The sequence below is a fragment of the Apium graveolens genome, chromosome 10 (genome assembly GCF_009905375.1).
Source record: "Apium graveolens cultivar Ventura chromosome 10, ASM990537v1, whole genome shotgun sequence".
Taxonomy (NCBI): Eukaryota; Viridiplantae; Streptophyta; class Magnoliopsida; order Apiales; family Apiaceae; genus Apium; species Apium graveolens.
Window position 1 is genome coordinate 94514669 of NC_133656.1, and position 20041 is coordinate 94534709.

General features: G+C 38.1%; 1 protein-coding gene across 1 annotated transcript; it reads right to left on the minus strand.

The window, feature by feature from the left end:
- Positions 1–17116: 17116 nt before the first annotated feature.
- Positions 17117–18303, minus strand: LOC141690765 (uncharacterized). Its single transcript, XM_074495537.1, has 2 exons — positions 18177–18303; positions 17117–17442 (listed from the first exon to the last, which is right to left on the minus strand). Exons 1-2 carry the CDS (start codon positions 18301–18303, stop codon positions 17117–17119), a joined length of 453 nt encoding a protein of 150 aa, XP_074351638.1.
- Positions 18304–20041: the final 1738 nt, after the last annotated feature.

Genomic DNA, 20041 nt, shown 5'->3' on the forward strand with positions numbered 1-20041 from the left:
AGATGATTTTCTCTCTGGATTTTTCTAAACAGCTCTTGAAAATTCACACCTAATTACTAGCTGCTACTTGGTTTATATATCACCAAGTTTACAAGTGAAGACAAAACTGTAAAATACAATTAAAAAGGCTCTGCACATGTTTCTTCTTCATTTCTCTATCCAATGCAATTTAGGTTTAGCTGTTAATCTTTGAATACTCCCTTATTTGCACCAGAATGGAAATGCTGCATTTTCTTGATTCCTCCTAGAGGCTGCCACATTCCAGTTTATCTCTGTCAACCCATGTGCCTCTGTCAGCTTATGAATTGTCACTATCAACTGCTAATGAACTAAGCATCCGTTGAAGCTTTCATCCGTTGATGCCTTATCCGTTGAGGCTTTATCCGTTGAAGCTTTATCCATTGATGCATTAGAAGTTGAAGCCTTATCCGTTGAAGCACTTATCCATTGATGGATATTATACGTTGAAGCTTTAGAGACATCCGTTGGAGCTTTGTTTCTTATCCGTTGAAGGTCTTCAATATCAGTTGATACTTCTTCACTTATACAAAATTACAAGGCATGAAATATTTACAATTAGCCCTCCTATTTGCATATCCACTAGTAGTCAACATGACTGATAATTTCCGACAACATCTAAGAATTACAACTTGAATCCAAAGAATGAAATGTGCTACAATACTAAACTTATTTCTAAGTAAAGCTACTCCTTCAACGGATAGCCAAGATGGTCTTATCCGTTGAAGCTACAAACACTAGATTTCTACTTAAGTGTTTTGTTTAACTTATCATCAAACTAATACACATATTCCTAACAGGCCTCCTTGGGCCTAAGCTTAAAGTCCATGGTTCCCCTATTATTCTGGGCATAAAATGCCCTGACTTGAACTAACTTCTAACACATGATTCTAACTCAAATCCTATGAACTATGGCTGGAAAAACTCCTCTGACACTCCCTCTAACTAAGGCTCAACAGGGCCTAATGAGGTCCTACCCATGACATGGTCAAAACTTCCTATTTCTAAGTTGCAACAAAACTGTCCCCTGCTGGACAGATTTTGTGATTTCACTCGTGCACCTAACCAAACGACTTACAAACCTCCAACAAACACCTAAAACCTTTTATATACATCCTAGTGCTAGCTTCTGGTGGCTTGGGCCTCAAAGTGCACAACAAGTGCTCACTCAAAACTTCCTCATAACTAGTGCATCAAATCTGGAAAAATACAAACACTAACTAATCCCCTTCCACCTTGACTCCCGCTTAATAACCAGGCATCCAACCTTTACCAAAGCAAACCTAGTGCATCAATATCCTAAAATAGTGCCTCAACAGGAGGGGAGATCATCCATGCCCAAGAACATCAACATGCAACTAAAAATATAACATGCAACTCATGGAAAATACTTAACAAGATTTCGGCTAAGGCATAAAGTTTAAATTCTTGCAAATTCGACTTATACCTATTGCTCATCCTTAATAATCATGAAATATATCTTCTCTTATCTATTAATAAGAAATATATCATGGAAACAATCTATCTCAAGTACAAATATTTCGAATTTATAAATTTTTAAACATAAAAACATGATTTCGAAAAGAGTAGCATGTACAACATGGTTGATCATCATTTTAACATCTTAAAACTAGCAGGCATGGCTAAACATGATTATATAATGAAATTTTAGTAGCATGCAAAGGATTTTAAAGCATGTTTTCTCCATAAAACACTTAATTAACACATATATAAAATGTATCTCATAGAGAGCTCTTGAATTCACAAGAATCAAGAGTTTCTCTTTGGAGATCACACAAGAACTACACATGCAACCATGAAACTTCATCTCCCAAGTCACAAAACTCTTGGGAAGTATAAAAATAAATGTAGGTGGAAGATTTACACTAGGGAAGATGAGAAATGGAATGAAAAATGGAAGGGATTGGGGGATGGGGGCTTCGGCCGAGAGCAAAAGGGAGGGAGGGGAGGAGAGAAAAATGAGGTGTGTTGGAGTGTGGAGTGAGTGAAAAATGACTTCTCCCACTTTGTTTTTGGTTTTATTGGAAAAAAGAATGAGTGGAAATGAGAATGTACAAAAATGACCTCTAAGTAAAGTTAGGCCATTTTGCATGGAAGGTTAGTGTGGTAATTTGGTAATCAACAAATGAGTTAGTGGGGTTGGAAAGGTCTCCTTTGCCCTTTAAGAGATTAGAAGAGTGATTTGCATACAAGGGCTTCCATGTAATTTGCTAATTATAACAAATAAAATTTTTAAAGATTTATTTTTATAAAATAAAATACAAGTTCAAAAATTATAAAATTTATACCATAAAATAACTTGGATTTTTAGAAATTTTATAAAATCACTTTTGAAATTTGTGAACGAAATTACTTTTAAAAGAAAATTTCTCCAAGGTTTAGAATATTCCTTATAAATTAAAAATAAGGGAAATAAATAAACTCTTGTTTTGAAAAATCATATACTACATAAAGAAAATTTATAATGCAGAATTTTCATTCACACAAACGTATAATCATTAGGAATATTTACATTCGGCTCTAATATTATACCAAGTCCACAAATAATATTACACAAAATGCCGGTCGTAACATCCTCTCCCCCTTAAGAGATTCTGTCCCCAGAATCTAAGAGAGCAGATGAGGATACCGGGAATGCATATCAGACTCTAACTCCCAAGTTGATTCTTCGACCTTGGGGTTCCTCCAAAGTACTTTAACTAACCTTACCGACTTATTCCTAAGACTCTTCACTTGCCAGTCGAGTAATTTGACAGGTTGCTCCACAAATGACAGGTCTACCTGAATTTCTACAGGTTCATATTCTATAACATGGCTGGCATCAGGATTGTACTTCTTAAGCAATGACACATGGAACACATTATGCACATGCTGATACTGAGGTGGTAAAGCTAACTCGTAGGTCACTTTCCCCACTTGACTCAAAATTTCAAAAGGACCTATATATCTAGGTGCTAACTTCCCTTTCTTGCCAAATCTAGACAACCCTTTCCTTGGTGACACCTTCAGCAAAACGGCTTCACCTACATGGAATCTAACATCCCTACACGCTGTATCCGCATACTTTCTCTGTCTATCTTGAGCAGCAAGTAACCTTTTCTGAATTAACTTGACTGTCTCATGCAACTGTTGTACCAATTCCGAGCCTAGAATCTTTCCTTCTCCTACTTCATTCCAACTTGTTGGTGATCTACATTTCCGTCCGTACAAAGCTTCGTATGGTGGCATGCCAATACTGGAGTGATAGCCGTTGTTATAAGAGAATTCTACTAATGGCAAGTGGTCGTCCCAACTTCCTGCAAAATCGATCGCACAACTGTGCAACATGTCTTCGATTGTTTGAATTTTCCTTTCACTTTGACCATCAGTCTGCGGGTGATATGCCGTACTCATGTTCAACTTCGTGCCAAGACTCTCTTGAAATTGCTTCCAGAATCTCGAGTTAAATCGGGGACCTCTGTCTGAAACTATCGATATAGGTACTCCATGCCTTAGTATGATTTCACGCACATACAGATGAACCAACCTGTCCAATGACGACTTCTCATTAATTGGTAGGAAATGCGCCGACTTCGTAAGGCGATCAGCTATAAACCATATAGGGTCATGTCCGGATTTCGTTCACGGTAGTCCCACTATAAAGTCCATAGCAATATTTTCCCATTTCCATTATGGAATCTTTAGGGGCTGAATTAATCCACTTGGTTGTTGATATTCTGCATTCACTTTATGACAAGTATAACACTTTGCAACCCATTCTGCCACCTCTCGCTTCATGTTTGGCCACCTAAAGTTCTGCTTCAAGTCTCGATACATCTTGGTGCTTCCCGGATGGATTAAAAATCTTGAATTGTGGGCTTCTTGCAAAATCTCATTCTTCAATTCAGGTACATGAGGAATCCAAATTCTTGAGGAAAACCTTAGTATACCTTGCTCATCCCTTTGAGTACCAATCTCTTCTCCAGTTAGCTGATTCTTCTCTTTCTCCATTACTTCTTCCTGACATTTCCTTATCTTTTCCACCAGTGTTGGCTGAAAAGTCATTGCACGGCAAACTTCTTCAACTATTCCACAATCACAAAGTTCCAATCCAAATTTCTTAATCTCTTCAGACAATTCTTTTGGTGTTGCTATCATATTCAATCTTTCCTTCCTACTCAAAGCATCAGCTACAACGTTCGGCTTTCCAGGATGATAGTTTATCGAGCAATCATAGTCCTTAATCAATTCCAACCATCTTCTTTGCCTCATATTGAGCTCCTTCTGAGTGAAAATATACTTTAAACTCTTGTGATCCGTGGAGATTTCACACTTTTCCCCGTAGAGGTAATGTCTCCAAATCTTAAGTGCGAACACTATGGCGGCTAGTTCCAAGTCATGCATTGTGTACTTCAACTCATGCGATTTTAACTGTCTTGACGCATACGCGATAACCTTATTGTGTTGCATTAGCACACAACCCAATCCTTTATGTGAAGCATCGCTGAAAATCACAAAGTTTCCTTGGTCATCTGGTAGTACTAACACCGGAGCTGTTTCCAATCTCTGTTTCAACTCTTGAAAGCTATCCTCATATTCTGCATTCCATTCGAACTTCTGATTCTTCCTGGTTCACTTAGTCAATGGCGTGGCGATTTTTGAAAAATCCTTGAAAAACCTTCTATAATACCCTGCCAATCCTAGAAAACTTCGCACTTCTGTAGGTGTCTTTGGCCTCTCCTAACTCATAATTGCCTCAATCTTTTCCGGATCTACTTTAACTCCTTCATCTCCAATGACGTGTCCCAAGAATTGAACTTCCTTTAACCAAAACTCACATTTAGAAAACTTGGCATACAACTTCTCTTGTCGGAGTATCTCTAATGCTATCCATAGATGCTGCTGATGTTCTTCTTCCGACTTTGAGTAAATAAGGATGTCATCAATGAATACCACTACGAACTTGTCCAAATACTTTTTAAATACACAATTCATCAGATCCATAAATGATGCCGGAGCATTACTCAATCCAAAAGGCATTACTAAGAATTCATAATGTCCGTATCTGGTCCTGAATGCTGTCTTGGGAATATCTTCTTCTTTGATCTTTAATTGATGGTATCCTGATCTCAAGTCAATCTTTGAAAAGCACTTTGCTCCTTTCAGCTGATCAAATAGGTCATCTATTCTTGGTAGCGGGTAGCGATTCTTAATCGTCGCCTTATTCAACTCCCGATAATCTATGCATAGCCGCATACTTCCATCTTTCTTTTTTACAAACAGAACAGGTGCTCCCCATGGAGACGTACTTGGCCGTATCACTCCTTTATCCAACAATTCTTGTAGCTGGCTCGCCAACTCTTTCATTTCTGCTGGTGCCATCCTATACAGGGCCTTTGAAACTGGTTCTGTGCTCGGAGCAAGGTTGATCTCGAACTCGATTTGTCGATCTGGCGGTAAGCCTGGTAGTTCATCTGGAAACACATCTGGGAACTCGTTAACTACGAGAATATCTTCTATGCTGGGGTTGCCCTTTTCTGCATCCACTACATAAGCTAGGAACGACTCACAACCTTTTCTAAGTAACTTCTTAGCCTGAACGATTGTAAGAAACAGTTGCTCTTGCCTCTGTCCCTTAAATACTACCTTCTCTCCACTCTTCGTCTTTAAATACACTTTCTTGGTCTTATAATTAATCTGGGCGTTATTCTTCCCTAACCAATCCATACCTAAAATTATATCGAACTCTCCCAACTTGAAGAGTATCAAGTCGGCTGAAAACTTATACCCCGAAATATCAATCTCACACTTCGGACAGAATTGATTCACAGGAATCTTCTCTTGGTTCGCAATTACCACATTTACTACCTCGTTCATAACCATTTTATCACATTGAAGTTTATCAACAAAAGTTTCTGATATGAAAGATCTCGTTGCTCCCGAATCAATCAATACTTTAGCTTTGACATTATTTAGTAAAAGTGTACCTGCTATCACCTCAGAGTTCTGAACAGCGTCTTTCATTTTCAAATCGAATGTCCTTGCTGTTGCTTCCGGAGTTGTTGTAGGTGGTGGAGGTAATGCCAATACCTCGGCTGGCACGCTTGCACTGGTACTTGCCACATTCATTAGAGCTTTGACTGGTCCAGTTGTCTTGCACTCCCTAGCTATGTGTCCAGTCTTTCCACACTTGTAACATGTAACTCCTGGCTTCGGCATCTTACACTTGTTTGCCAAATGTCCCTTCTGGTTGCACCTATAGCATGTCATGCTCAGCTTATTACACACTCCGGGGTGCCTTCTTCCACAATGCTTGCATTCTGGTCTCTAAAATCTATTTTCGCCAACTTGTCCTTGGCTTTCCTAGTTGTTCCCCTTCGATTCTTGTCTTTTGTTCAAATTTCCTTTCTTTTGAAAATTCCGCCCTTATGGAATCCAATCTTCTTTACATTCCGATCTTGTGAATTTCCGGCTTCAGACTTTTCTCCATAAAATGGAACCTTTCTCTTCTTGTTATCCCTTTCCTTTCTTGACTGCATCCCATTGTTCTCAATCATAGCAGCTTTCTGTACTACTCCTGCGTAAGTATCAAGCTCAATTATAGCCACTCTCTGATCCAAGGCTCTAATCCTTGTTGAAATCTCTTTGCTTTTTCCTCCTCACTGCTGGTATACTTTGTCACAAACCTTGACAACTCTATGAACTTCTTCTCATACTCCAGTACAGACATATTCCCTTGCTTCAATTCAAGAAATTTAAGCTCCATCTGATTATGCATGTACTTAGGGTAATACTTTTCCAGAAATAACTTCTTAAATCTTTCCCAAGAAACTTGCTGAGTTGCTTCCATAGCTTTTACTGATTCCCACCAATAGATGACTTCACCCTTCAAGAAGTAAGTAGCATATGGTGTCTTCTGATCGTCCCCTAACTGTACCAACTCAAAAGCCCTTTCCATTTCCTTAATCCATTTCCTTAATCCATTTCCTTAATCCATGTGTTAGCTATTATTGGATCAGTGGTATCATGAAATGCAGGTGGGTTCACATTCTGAAAGGCCTTGAAAGTGACAACTTGTCGAGGTGGTACTGGTAGATCAGGTGGTTGGTGTGGTTCACGGTTATCTTGGTTTTTAAATCGTTGTTGAAGAGTTATTTGTTGTTGAGCTATAGCGTTGGTTTGCTGTTATAAGGTTTCCAGTAATCGAAGAATATTTGGATCTGTGGTAGATGTGGTTGTTGGGTTCTTCTTTTTGGGTGGCATGATCCTGAAATAAGAGTTATGTCAAAACAGGTATGAATGATGAAATAATTCGAGGGTATCGCATGGCATTCTTATTTATATATGAGGTCAAGTTTCAAATTTAACAAATATGGTGATGCATATAAAGGCGTAAAATAATAGTTGAAAGCAAATGGAACGATAATAATTGAAATTTAAAGGTCACAATACATCAAGATCAGGATAGAGTCTGATTCTAGGAATAACATACTTATTTAAAGGAAACAACTGGGAATTCTACGAAGTCCGATAATACAACAACATGAAAGGTAGATAATGGAAAGAACTAAGGCTCCACTCCATCAGAATGGGGCTTGGTAGTCTTCTCCTCTCGAAACGTCTTCACAATGCTCTGGAGCTCATCCGCCACCATCTGGATGATATACTGGCTGTTGCGATCTCCGTGCGATGGCATCTCCTCAAGCTTAGTGTTGACGTACTGAACCAAAGTCTCAAGTCTCGCAGTCATCTGCTCCTTAGGCTTCCCTTCATAGTTTCGGCTGTCCGGATCACGTTCTTCAATCGGTTCTATCAGTCGGTCGTACTTTCCCTGAAGCATGTCAAACTCACGCCTCAACTCAGCATACACGGAGAAAGTAATAGTGTCGTCCGACCCAGAGGATGACGAGGAGTGCGCCCTTTGCTCACAAATTAATAAGAGGAGTATTAATAATAAATTTACTTAACCTACTCTCTCGCATATTATTTATAACCTATATTCTATAACCTAATTGGACTATCCAGGGACTCTAAACCATAGCTCTGATACCAAAACCTATCACACCACCAACTAACCAAAATATAATATATAACTATTACAATATTTAAAAGAATGTAAATACATCTGAATCCAAGATCTTATAGTTTAGGGTATGGAACAACCCAACACTACTAACTATTACAACTAGTTTTAGCATCGTGTCATCACACAAAACTATCCCTTATTCTACCTAAGCTCGGACATACGCATCGGCGTCACAAGTCTTACGTGCTATCTGCTTAAATCTAACCATAGCTGCTAGCTGTAATATCAGGGTTAAAGCAAGGAGTGAGCCAAATGCTCAACAAGTGCTAAACAATACGATACAAAACATAAATCGAGATATATATATTAAAGAATGACAATACGAAGATATAACTAATAACAACAAGAGATGAAATTTTGGGTGATGGCATCATTTGCTTGAATCAAAACATTTTCAAAATCATATCCTAATCAAAATCATTTTATGACGCTACGGATTACAGCCGGTGATCAGCCGCGAAGTAATCCCGAACCTCGCTGGGTTATAAAATATTAATGGGATCCTTAGGCAACTTTTAAGCCTACAATATAAGTGTGAAAAGGACTCGCGTCTCAGTCCAGATCCACTATTCAAATAAAGCATTTATCCCCCTTTGGGACTGAAAATCCACATTTTAATCATTTCAAAAACTGATGCCGATTGATAATAAAATTTCTTAAACAGTAAACATCTTTATCAAGGGATTATAGATCAATTTTGAAACACTGGAAATATGTCACAAAATCTCAGGGCCTTGATTCACTAGACTTTATTCTATCGGGGTACTTGAACAGTTTCTATGTACAAAAATTTTGACAAGGAAATTTAGTAGGATTTTTGGATAATAGGAAGGAGTAATGCCAAAAAGTAATGGTTTTAGACAAGGTATAGGTATTAGAACATCAAGAAGATAAGCATCACTGGTTACAAGTATACTAGAGGTGTTAAGGTATAAAGAAAGTGATCATTAGCTTAAGGTATATCAAGATGTCAAACTTTATGGTAAGGATAGGGTTATCAAACAATCATGAACAACTTAAAATAATATCTGGCTTTTAGGTATCATGGTAAAGTTTCTATTGGGGTTCAAGCATCAAGGTGAGATGTCAAGATTTTAGGAATCAATAGCATGTTAATCAAGAGGATCAATCAAGTATTATAACAAATCTTTATTTTATCATGGCATTCCAATTACTTTGATGTACTAGCATGATACGACTTTTGATCTATTTGCAATATGTACTTGAGGGTTCATGGCATTTCTATATAATACGAAGATAGATTTGAGAATCACTTGGTTCAAGTATAACAAGATAACTCAGGATACTCGCATCATATATATATATATATAGGAACTAGTTATCACACATTTGCAGTGTATACGAAAAAGCAGGTTAAATCACTTGCCTTGAGAAAGGCTGGACTGGTCTGGCAGGTAGGAGCAACTGGAAGCTTTACTCGACCTTTATGGCAAGTTTACCCTCGTCTCGAGATCCTACACAATTAATAATAACCTCATTATAATATACCCTCACCAACGCAACCTATTTACAACTCGAAATTAAACACAAATGACACTTAGGCCTATATGCACGCAATTTATAATCACCTTATAAATACAATAGTACACATAGCCACATATACTCACATATCATATTTTAATATCAAATAATATCACACACACACTATAATGCAATACTAGGCTTGGATGATCTCGATCCCCAACTAAGTCACTTGATCGCTAAACTAGACAAAGTCTTCAACTAAGTCTTCTACTGGCTTTGTGCTATCTTGAAACCATATTGGTCAACCTAGGTCTCACTCATAAGTGCTCTAAAACTATGTGGTAAGTGAAAGTGCTTATTGAGGTAAATTTCAGAATGACATTTATGGTTTCTTGAGTGCATTAGACACTCTTACATTACAAGTTTACCTCCAAAACTTCTACACTAGAATCTTCTAATCATAAGGCATCTCCTAAACTTGATGTGGCTCAAGGGCCTAGCTTAAAGTCCATGGTTCCCCTGTTTTTCTGGGCAGAAAATGCCCTGACTTGAACTAACTTGTGACACATGATTCTAACTCAAATCCTATGAACTATGGCTGGAAAAACTCCTCTGACACTCCCTCTAACTAAGGCTCAACATGGCCTAATGAGGGCCTACCCATGATATAGTCAAAACTTCCTATTTCTAAGTTGCAACAAAACTATCCCCTGCTGGACAGATTTTGTGATTTCACTCGTGCACCTAACCAAACGACTTACAAACCTCCAAAAAACACTAAAACCTTTTATATACTCCTCAGTGCTAGCTTCTGGTGGCTTGGGCCTCAAAGTGCACAACAAGTGCTCACTCAAAACTTCCTCATAACTAGTGCATCAAATCTGGAAAAATGCAAACACTAACTAATCCCCTTCCACCTTGACTCCTGCTTAATAACCAAGCATCCAACCTTTACCAAAGCAAACTTAGTGCATCAATATCCTAAAATAGTGCCTCAACTGGAAGGGAGATCATCCATGCCCAAGAAAATCAACATGCAACTAAAAATATAACATGCAACTCATGGAAAACACTTAACAAGATTTCGGCTAAGGCATAAAGTTTAAATTCTTGCAAATTCGACTTATACCTATTGCTCATCCTTAAGAATCATGAAATATATCTTCTCTTATCTATTAATAAGAAATATATCATGGAAACAATCTTTCTCAAGTACAAATATTTCGAATTTATAAATTTTTAAACATAAAAACATGATTTCGAAAAGAGTAACATGTACAACATGGTTGATCATCATTTTAACATCTTAAAACTAGCATTCTTTGGTAAACATGATTATATAATGAAATTTCAGTAGTATGCAAAGGATTTTAAAGCATGGTTTCTCCATAAAACACTAAATTAACAAATATATAAAATGTATCTTATAGAGAGCTCTTGAATTCACAAGAATCAAGAGTTTCTCTTTGGAGATCACACAAGAACTACACATGCAACCATGCACCTTCATCTCCCAAGTCACAAAACTCTTGGGAAGTATATAAAATAAATGTAGGTGGAAGATTTACACTAGGGAAGATGAGAAATGGAATGAAAAATGGAAGGGAGTGGGGGATGGGGGCTTCGGCCGAGAGCAAAAGGGAGGGAGGGGAGGGGAGAAAAATGAGGTGTGTTGGAGTGTGGAGTGAGTGAAAAATGACTTCTCCCACTTTGTTTTTGATTTTATTGGCAAAAAGAATGAGTGCAAATGAGAATGTACAAAAATGACCTCCAGGTAAAGTTAGGCCATTTTGCATACAAGGTTAGTGTGGTAATTTGGTAATCAACAAATGAGTTAGTGGGGTTGGAAAGGTCTCCTTTGCCCTTTAAGAGAATAGAAGAGTGATTTGCATGCAAGGGCTTCCATGTAATTTGCTAATTACAACAAATAAAATTTTTAAAGATTTATTTTTATAAAATAAAATACAAGTTCAAAAATTATAAAATTTATACCATAAAATAACTTGGATTTTTAGAAATTTTATAAAATCACTTTTGAAATTTGTGAACGAAATTACTTTTAAAAGAAAATTTCTCCAAGGTTTAGAATATTCCTTATAAATTAAAAATAAGGGAAATAAATAAACTCTTATTTTGAAAAATCATATACTACATAAAGCAAATTTATAATGCAGAATTTTTATTCACACAAACGTACAATCATTAGGTATATTTACATTCGACTCTAATATTATACCAAGTCCACAAATAATATTACACAAAATGCCGGTCGTAACATCCTCTCCCCCTTAAGGGATTCTGTCCCCAGAATCTAAGAGAACAGATGAGAATACGGGGAACGCATATCAGACTCTAACTCCCAAGTTGATTCTTCGACCTTGGGGTTCCTCCAAAGTACTTTCACTAACCTTACCGACTTATTCCTAAGACTCTTCACTTGTCAGTCGAGTAATTTGACAGGTTGCTCTACAAATGATAGGTCTGCCTGAATTTCTACAGGTTCATATTCTATCACATGGCTGGCATCAGGATTGTACTTCTTAAGAAATGACACATGGAACATATTATGCACATGCTGATACTGAGCTGGTAAGGCTAACTCGTAGGCCACTTTCCCCACTTGACTCAAAATTTCAAAAAGACCCATATATCTAGGTGCTAACTTCCCTTTCTTGCGAAATTTAGACAACCCTTTCCTTGGTGACACCTTCAGCAAAACGGCTTCGCATACTTGGAATCTAACATCCTTACGCGCTGGAACCGCATACTTTCTCTGTCTATCTTGAGCAGCAAGCAACCTTTTCTGAATTAACTTGACTGTCTCATGCAACTGTTATACCAATTCCGAGCCTAGAATCTTTCCTTCTCCTACTTCATCCCAACTTGTCGGTGATCTACATTTCCGTCCGTACAAAGCTTCGTATGGTGGCATGCTAATACTGGAGTGATAGCCGTTGTTATAAGAGAATTCTACTAATGGCAAGTGGTCGTCCCAACTTCCTGTAAAATCGATCGCACAACTGCGCAACATGTCTTCGATTGTTTGAATTGTCCTTTCGCTCTGACCATCAGTCTGCGGGAGATATGCCGTACTCATGTTCAACTTCGTGCCAAGACTCTCTTGAAATTGCTTCCAGAATCTCGAGTTAAATCGGGGATCTCTGTCTGAAACTATCGATACGGGTACTCCATGCCTTAGTACGATTTCACGCACATACAGATGAACCAACCTGTCGAATGATGACTTCTCATTAATTGGTAGGAAATGCATCGACTTCGTAAGGCGATCAACTATAACCCATATAGCGTCATGTCCGGATTTCGTTCACGGTAGTCCCACTATAAAGTCCATAGCAATATTTTCCCATTTCCATTCTGGAATCTTTAGGGGCTGAATTAATCCGCTTGGTCGTTGATGTTCTGCCTTCACTTTCTGACAAGTATAACACTTTGCAACCCATTATGCCACCTCTCGCTTCATATTTGGCCACAAAAAGTTCTGCTTCAAGTCTCGATACATCTTGGTGCTTCCCGGATGGATTGAAAATCTTGAATTGTGGGCTTCTTGCAAAATCTCATTCTTCAATTCAGGTACATGAGGAATCCAAATTCTTGAGGAAAACCTTAGTATACCTTGCTCATCCCTTTGAGTACCAATCTCTTCTCCAGTTAGCTGATTCTTCTCTTTCTCCATTACTTCTTCCTGACATTTCCTTATCTTTTCCACCAGTGTTGGATGAAAAGTCATTGCACGAAAAGCTTCTTCAACTATTCCACAATCACAAAGTTCCAATCCAAATTTCTTAATCTCTTCAGATAGTTCTTTTGGTGTTACTATCATATTCAATCTTTCCTTCCTACTCAAAGCATCGGCTACAACGTTCGGCTTTCCAGGATGATAGTTTATCGAGCAATCATAGTCCTTAATCAATTCCAACCATCTTCTTTGCCTCATATTGAGCTCTTTCTGAGTGAAAATGTACTTTAAACTCTTGTGATCCGTGTAGATTTCACACTTTTCCCTGTAGAGGTAATGTCTCCAAATCTTAAGTGCGAACACTATGGTGGCTAGTTCCAAGTCATGCGTCGGGTACTTCAACTCATGCGGTTTTAACTGTCTTGACGCATACGCGATCACCTTATTGTGTTGCATTAGCACACAGCCCAATCCTTTATGTGAAGCATCGCTGAAAATCACAAAGTTTCCTTGGTCGTCTGGTAGTACTAACACCGGAGCTGTTACCAATCTCTATTTCAACTCTTGAAATCTATCCTCACATTCTGCATTCCATTCGAACTTCTGATTCTTCCTGGTTCACTTAGTCAATGGCGTGGCGATTTTCGAAAAATCCTTGACAAACCTTCTATAATACCCTGCCAATCCTAGAAAACTTCACACTTCTGTAGGTGTCTTTGTCCTCTCCCAACTCATAATTGCCTCAATCTTTGCCGGATCTACTTTAACTCCTTCATCTCCAATGACGTGTCCCAAGAATTGAACTTCCTTTAACCAAAACTCATATTTAGAAAACTTGGCATACAACTTCTCTTGTTGGAGTATCTTCAATGATATCCATAGATGCTGCTTATGTTCTTCTTCCGACTTTGAGTAAATAAAGATGTCATCAATGAATACCACTAGGAACTTGTCCAAATACTTTTTAAATACCCGAGTCATCAGATCCATAAATGCTGCCGGAGCATTAGTCAATCCAAAAGGCATTACTAAGAATTCATAATGTCCGTTTCTGGTCCTGAATGCTGTCTTGGGAATATCTTCTTCTTTGATCTTTAATTGATGGTATCCTGATCTCAAGTCAATCTTTGAAAAGCACTTTGCTACTTTCAGCTGATCAAATAGGTCATCTATTCTTGTCCATTTTCCCTTTTCGTGACTCATCACTTGTTCTTGACAATATCGAATCATTTCCAAAACATCTGGCTAAAATGTCATCGCATATGTTGCTTCATTTGCAAATTCCGGAACTCATACTTCTATTTCCAACTTCTCAAATTCTTTGATCAACTCCTCGGATGAAGTCAACACATTCAACCTTTCCTTGCGGCCTAATGCATCCGTTACAACATTCGCTTTGCTGGGATTGTAACTTATCATTTAGTCATAATCCTTGATTAATTCCAACAATCTCATTCGCCTCATGTTTAGTTCTTTCTGTATAAAGATATACTTTAAGCTCTTTTGATCCGTATAAATCTCACACTTTTCTCCGTATAAATAATGCCTCCAAATCTTAAGAGCAAATACTATTTCTGCTAATTCCAAATCATGCGTAGGATCCTTCTGTCCGTGCGGCTTTAATTGTCTTGACGCATATGCTATTACCTTTCCGTGTTGTATTAACACACAACCTAGTCCTTTATATAAAGCATCGTTGTAGAGTACAAGCTCACCCTTTTCATTGGGTAGAACCAACACTAGTGCAGTTACTAACCTTTTCTTTAGCTCTTGAAAACTTTCCTCGCACTTATCTGTTAAAACAAACTTCTCATTCTTCCTTATCAATTTAATCAATGGAACATCGATCTTCAAAAAATCTTGTACAAATCTTCTATAATATCCCGCTAGTCCGAGCAAACTTCTTACTTCCATAGGAGTCTTTGGCCTATCCCAATTCATCACAACTTCTATCTTTGCGGGATCGACTTTGATACCTTCACTATTAACTACATGTCCAAGAAACTGAACCTCCTTTAGCCAAAATTCACACTTAGAAAACTTCGCCTATAACTTCTCTTTCCTTAAAATTCCCAAAGAAATCCTCAAGTGCTCCATATGTTCTACTTCCAACTTGGAGTATATCAGGATGTCGTCAATAAACACGAGTATGAATTTATCCAAATATTACTTGAACACTCTATACATGAGATCCATAAATGCAGCTAGCACATTTGTCAAACCGAACGCCATTACCAAGAATTTATAATGTACATATCTTGTTCGAAATACTATCTTATGTATATCTTCCATCTTGATTTTTAACTGATTATATACCCAGATCTTAAATCAATCTTCGAGAAACAAGTAGCTCCTCTCAGCTGATCGAATAAATCATCGATTCACGACAGAGGATACTTATTCTTAATAGTCAACTTATTCAATTCACGATTATCGATACACAATCTCATGCTTCTATCTTTCTTTTTTACGAATAGCACTGGTGCACCCCACGGGGATACACTCGGGAGAATTCCTCCTTTGTTCAACAATTCTTGCAATTGCGTCGCTAATTCCTTCATTACAGGCGCCATTCTATAGGGAGCTTTCGAAACTGGTTCCGTTCCCGGAGCCAAATCAATCGTGAATTCGATCTCTCGATCTAGAGGTAGTCCAGGTAATTTATCTGGAAACACATCGGGAAAATCTTTAACTACTGGAATGTCCTCAATTCTTAAAGATTCCGCCTCTAAATCCTTTACATGAGCTAAATACACTTCGCATCTCTGTCTTAACAATCTCTTTGTTTAGATAGTCGTTAGAAACTTCCTTTCTTGCTTCTTCCCTCTAAATATCACTTCAAATCCATCCTTGGTTCTCAACTTCATCTTCTTTCTTTTATATTTGATTTGCACATCATGGTTTGACAACCAATCCATCCATAATATAAAGTCGAATTATTCTTAACTTAAAAGGTATTAAGTCAGCAGAAAAGTGCTGACCTTCTATAACCACATCACAATTGGGACAAATTCTATTGGCAGTAACTCTTTCTTGATTTGCTAATTCTATAATCAAATTAGGTTCAAGAGGGTACGCTATGTACTTAAGTCTATCAATAATACTTTCAACAATTAAAGATCTAGTAGCTCTAGAATCCATTAATACTTTGACTTCTACTAAATTTGTAGCAAGCATACCTGCTACCACATCCACATTCTGCATTGCATCTTTCATGGTCATGTTGAATGTTCTTGCCCTTGGCTGGGCTGATGGTGCTGTTGGGGGTGATGGTCCAGCAGTCCTAAGCACATTCGCATTATGAACAGGCTTCTTACAGTTCCTTGCCATATGGTCTACCTTTCCACACTTGAAACATGACATCTCTGGTTTCCAGTACCTCTTGGGCATTCCCTTGAGTAGTGACCTCTCTGATTGTACTTAAAATAGGTCACATTCAGCTTACTGCACCTCCCCGAGTGTCGCTTTCCACAATTCTTACACTCCTGAATCTGGGGTCTGTTGTCATTTACTAATTGTCCCGTCTGACGGAAATGATTCTTCTGATTTCCATTCCCGGGCTTGAACTTCTGAAACTTCTGGTTCTGATTTCCAGCATTCTTCCCAAACTTTCCACCAAACTTAGAACTTCCTTGATCATGTTCAGATTCCTCAAACTTTCTCTTCTTTCCTTCACTTTCCTTCTTAGTTGCTTCTCTTTCTCCTTCTACAATCATGGTCTTCTGTAGTAACACAACATAATTCCTTATTTCAAGAAGAGCCACCTGAGTTCGAATCACTGGTTTCAATCCTTGCTGGAATCTTTTGGCTTTCTTCGCTTCGGGATTCACTTACTCGGGCGCAAACCTTGCTAACTCCAAAAACTTCACTTCATATTCCGCCACGGTCATGTCTTCATGCCTAAGATTCGGAAATCTCATTTCCAACTGGTCTTGCATATAACTTGGCAAATACTTCTCTAAAAACTTCTCCGAAAACTTCTCCCAGGTTATAAATTTTCCTTCGAGCAACTCCTTAGAAGATTCCCACCAATAACTAGCCTCATCCCTAAGATAATAACTCACGTACTGTGCCTTCTTATCATCCTTAACTTCTGCTAACTCAAAAGCTTTTTCATCTCTCTCAACCGACTGAGCTTTAATGGGATCTGACAATCCTACAAATTCTGGGGGATGTACGGATTGAAATTGCTTGAAATTACCGACTTTAGGGGCTGAGGGTTGTTGCAAAAGTTGAAAGAGTCGGTTCATCATAAGAGTATCTTGGTTTTGTTCTTGATCTTGGGTTTGGGCTTCTTCTTCTTGGTGATTTGGTGAAGTGGCCATTTCTTACAAACCTGATTGAGCAATTATTTAGCAATATGATAGCATGGCATTGATATACAACAACAATAATTCTGTTTTAGAAATAATTTTTCTGGTTTTAAGTTTTACCCATTTGAGCATGCAATCCTATTACTACATAATTCTCTCATCAGTTAGGGTTCTCACAATGTATGATGTTCACAGGATGTTAAGTACGGTTGCTTGGAAACATGATATGTAGAATGGTTTATGAAACTCAAAGGTTCACAATATAAAATAGGATGCATAATTTATTTAACAATTCAAAGGTACATAGATGAAAGGTTCAAGTACAACAAGTGCCGATATAAGGTACAATAAAAAGTAGGGTTAAATAGAGTAAAAACAGGAATATATCCCCCTATCTACCCCTAACTTCTACCTAACTACTACTACTGCAGCCAACAATAGATCTGAAATACAACATGAAAAGAAAAAGGGATCCTGACATCTGACCAAGTATCCCATAGCCTACCGGCACTGAAAAGAAACCATAACAACCACGGGCTCCACCAAATGTCCCGTCTGATCTCACAACCTCACTAACCATCAAGAATATCCCTCAACACTGACAACATCCATCGAATGATCTTATGCACTCTCCGGGCCTCAGCATCAGCATCACTGGAAGATGGTCCCTCATCTAACCTCCTCCGGGCAACCTGCTCCACCATCTGAATGTGAACTCTCCATTCATCCTCTAGCACCGACGTCTGCTACCTAGACTCACGAGCTAGTCTATCCACCAAATCTCCCAACTCAGGAATACGGGAGTAAATAAAATCTCGATCCTGGGCCAACTTGCCACCAACATTGACAGTCACAAGTACATGTATGACCGACTCTCGCTCAGGGGCTGGGGTCACTAGATCTGGTCTCAGGGGAGAAACATGTATAGGGGCCTCACTGCTCTCCGATGGGTCCTCCTCAGGGTCTGAACTAACATATAAGGTCTCCATTGAAGGGGGGTGGAATAGAGTCCACTAGGGAACCAGGAAAACTATGCTCTGAATCTGAATTGCTTCCACTACTAGGGTCGTGAGATAAAACAAAAACAACAACCAAGATATATCATTAGGGTTAAATAAAAATTCAACTGACTCCACACCCTAACTCTAGTTGCTATCTTGACCTAATCACTTTACTTTGACTATACCTAATAGTCTAAGTCAACTGTATATGACTCGAACGCCCTCACACTATCTATCTATATATATACCCAAATACCCTTTTATCCTAATTTGTCTCAGGGACTAGATCCTGTAGCTCTGATACCAACTTTTGACGCCCTCAATCTCGGGGTTAGGAAATGAGGACCCACACACCATTAAACTATTAATAACAGCAGATATAATAAACCCTGATTAAATAATAACAGGATCTAAACATGATTAAGTTTGAGACAAGATTACAACTACCAACCTGAATATATATATTATAACCCACAATAATAATAAATTCAAATTTATTCGAATCCAACATGGAACTGACAGATAACCCATTATATCTGATCCCACTTATGCAATCTTTCCAACTAATACGCTTGCTCATACATACAGCTATCTGCTTTGGCATCTGGAAACCTACGATACGGTAGGGACCGCCAGGAACGCTCTTGTGAGCGGTGTGCCTAAGTTTGGCCATCTTCTTTCTTATCTTCCATGGTTAGATCAAAGCAAATATATGAGCAAAGAAGCTCAAAGGGTAACTATATAAACAGTTCTATAAATCAATAACAATAGCAATAGCAGTTTCAGAGGTATTCTACTTTGAAACTCTAGGTGTCAATTCTCTATCTTTGACTACAGAAAGGCTATGAAGAAAGGTTTGGGCTTTCAAGAATCAAGGCTCAGAATAGGGTGAAAGCCGACATTCATCACAAATCATTAGCATGACTTTAAAGCGTTTCTCAACAGAAGGAAACAATCAATCAAACTTTGAAGCTTTTCATTAGCGTAAAGCGTCAGGGTTCACAACATTACAACCAAAACGAAGACTCAAGTTGTTTAATTGCATTTTACTTCATTTTTAAAGAGCAAAGAACAACTTCTCAAAGAATGCAAACATTTTCTTCTTTACAGATTATAAAGGAACCCTTGATTGGAATATCTATCTTTTAAATATAATACAGGTGATCATCCCGTACCGACCTCCATCTGGTCGTTATGGTATATGTGGAATTATAGCCATATATTGGAATAGCCCCGCTAGCCTCTTACGTGACTGGACTAGTCTCACTAGCCTCTTACGTCTCTATCCAATCCTTTAGAAATTCATTTGGAAAACCTTTGTATTGGAAGAAGTAAAAGAGTTGACTAAATTCATTTTAACATTACCAAGAATGTGAAATCATTTGGACTCATTCAAGTCAAAAATCATTCTTAAATTCAAATTAAGTTTCCAAAGGAAGTG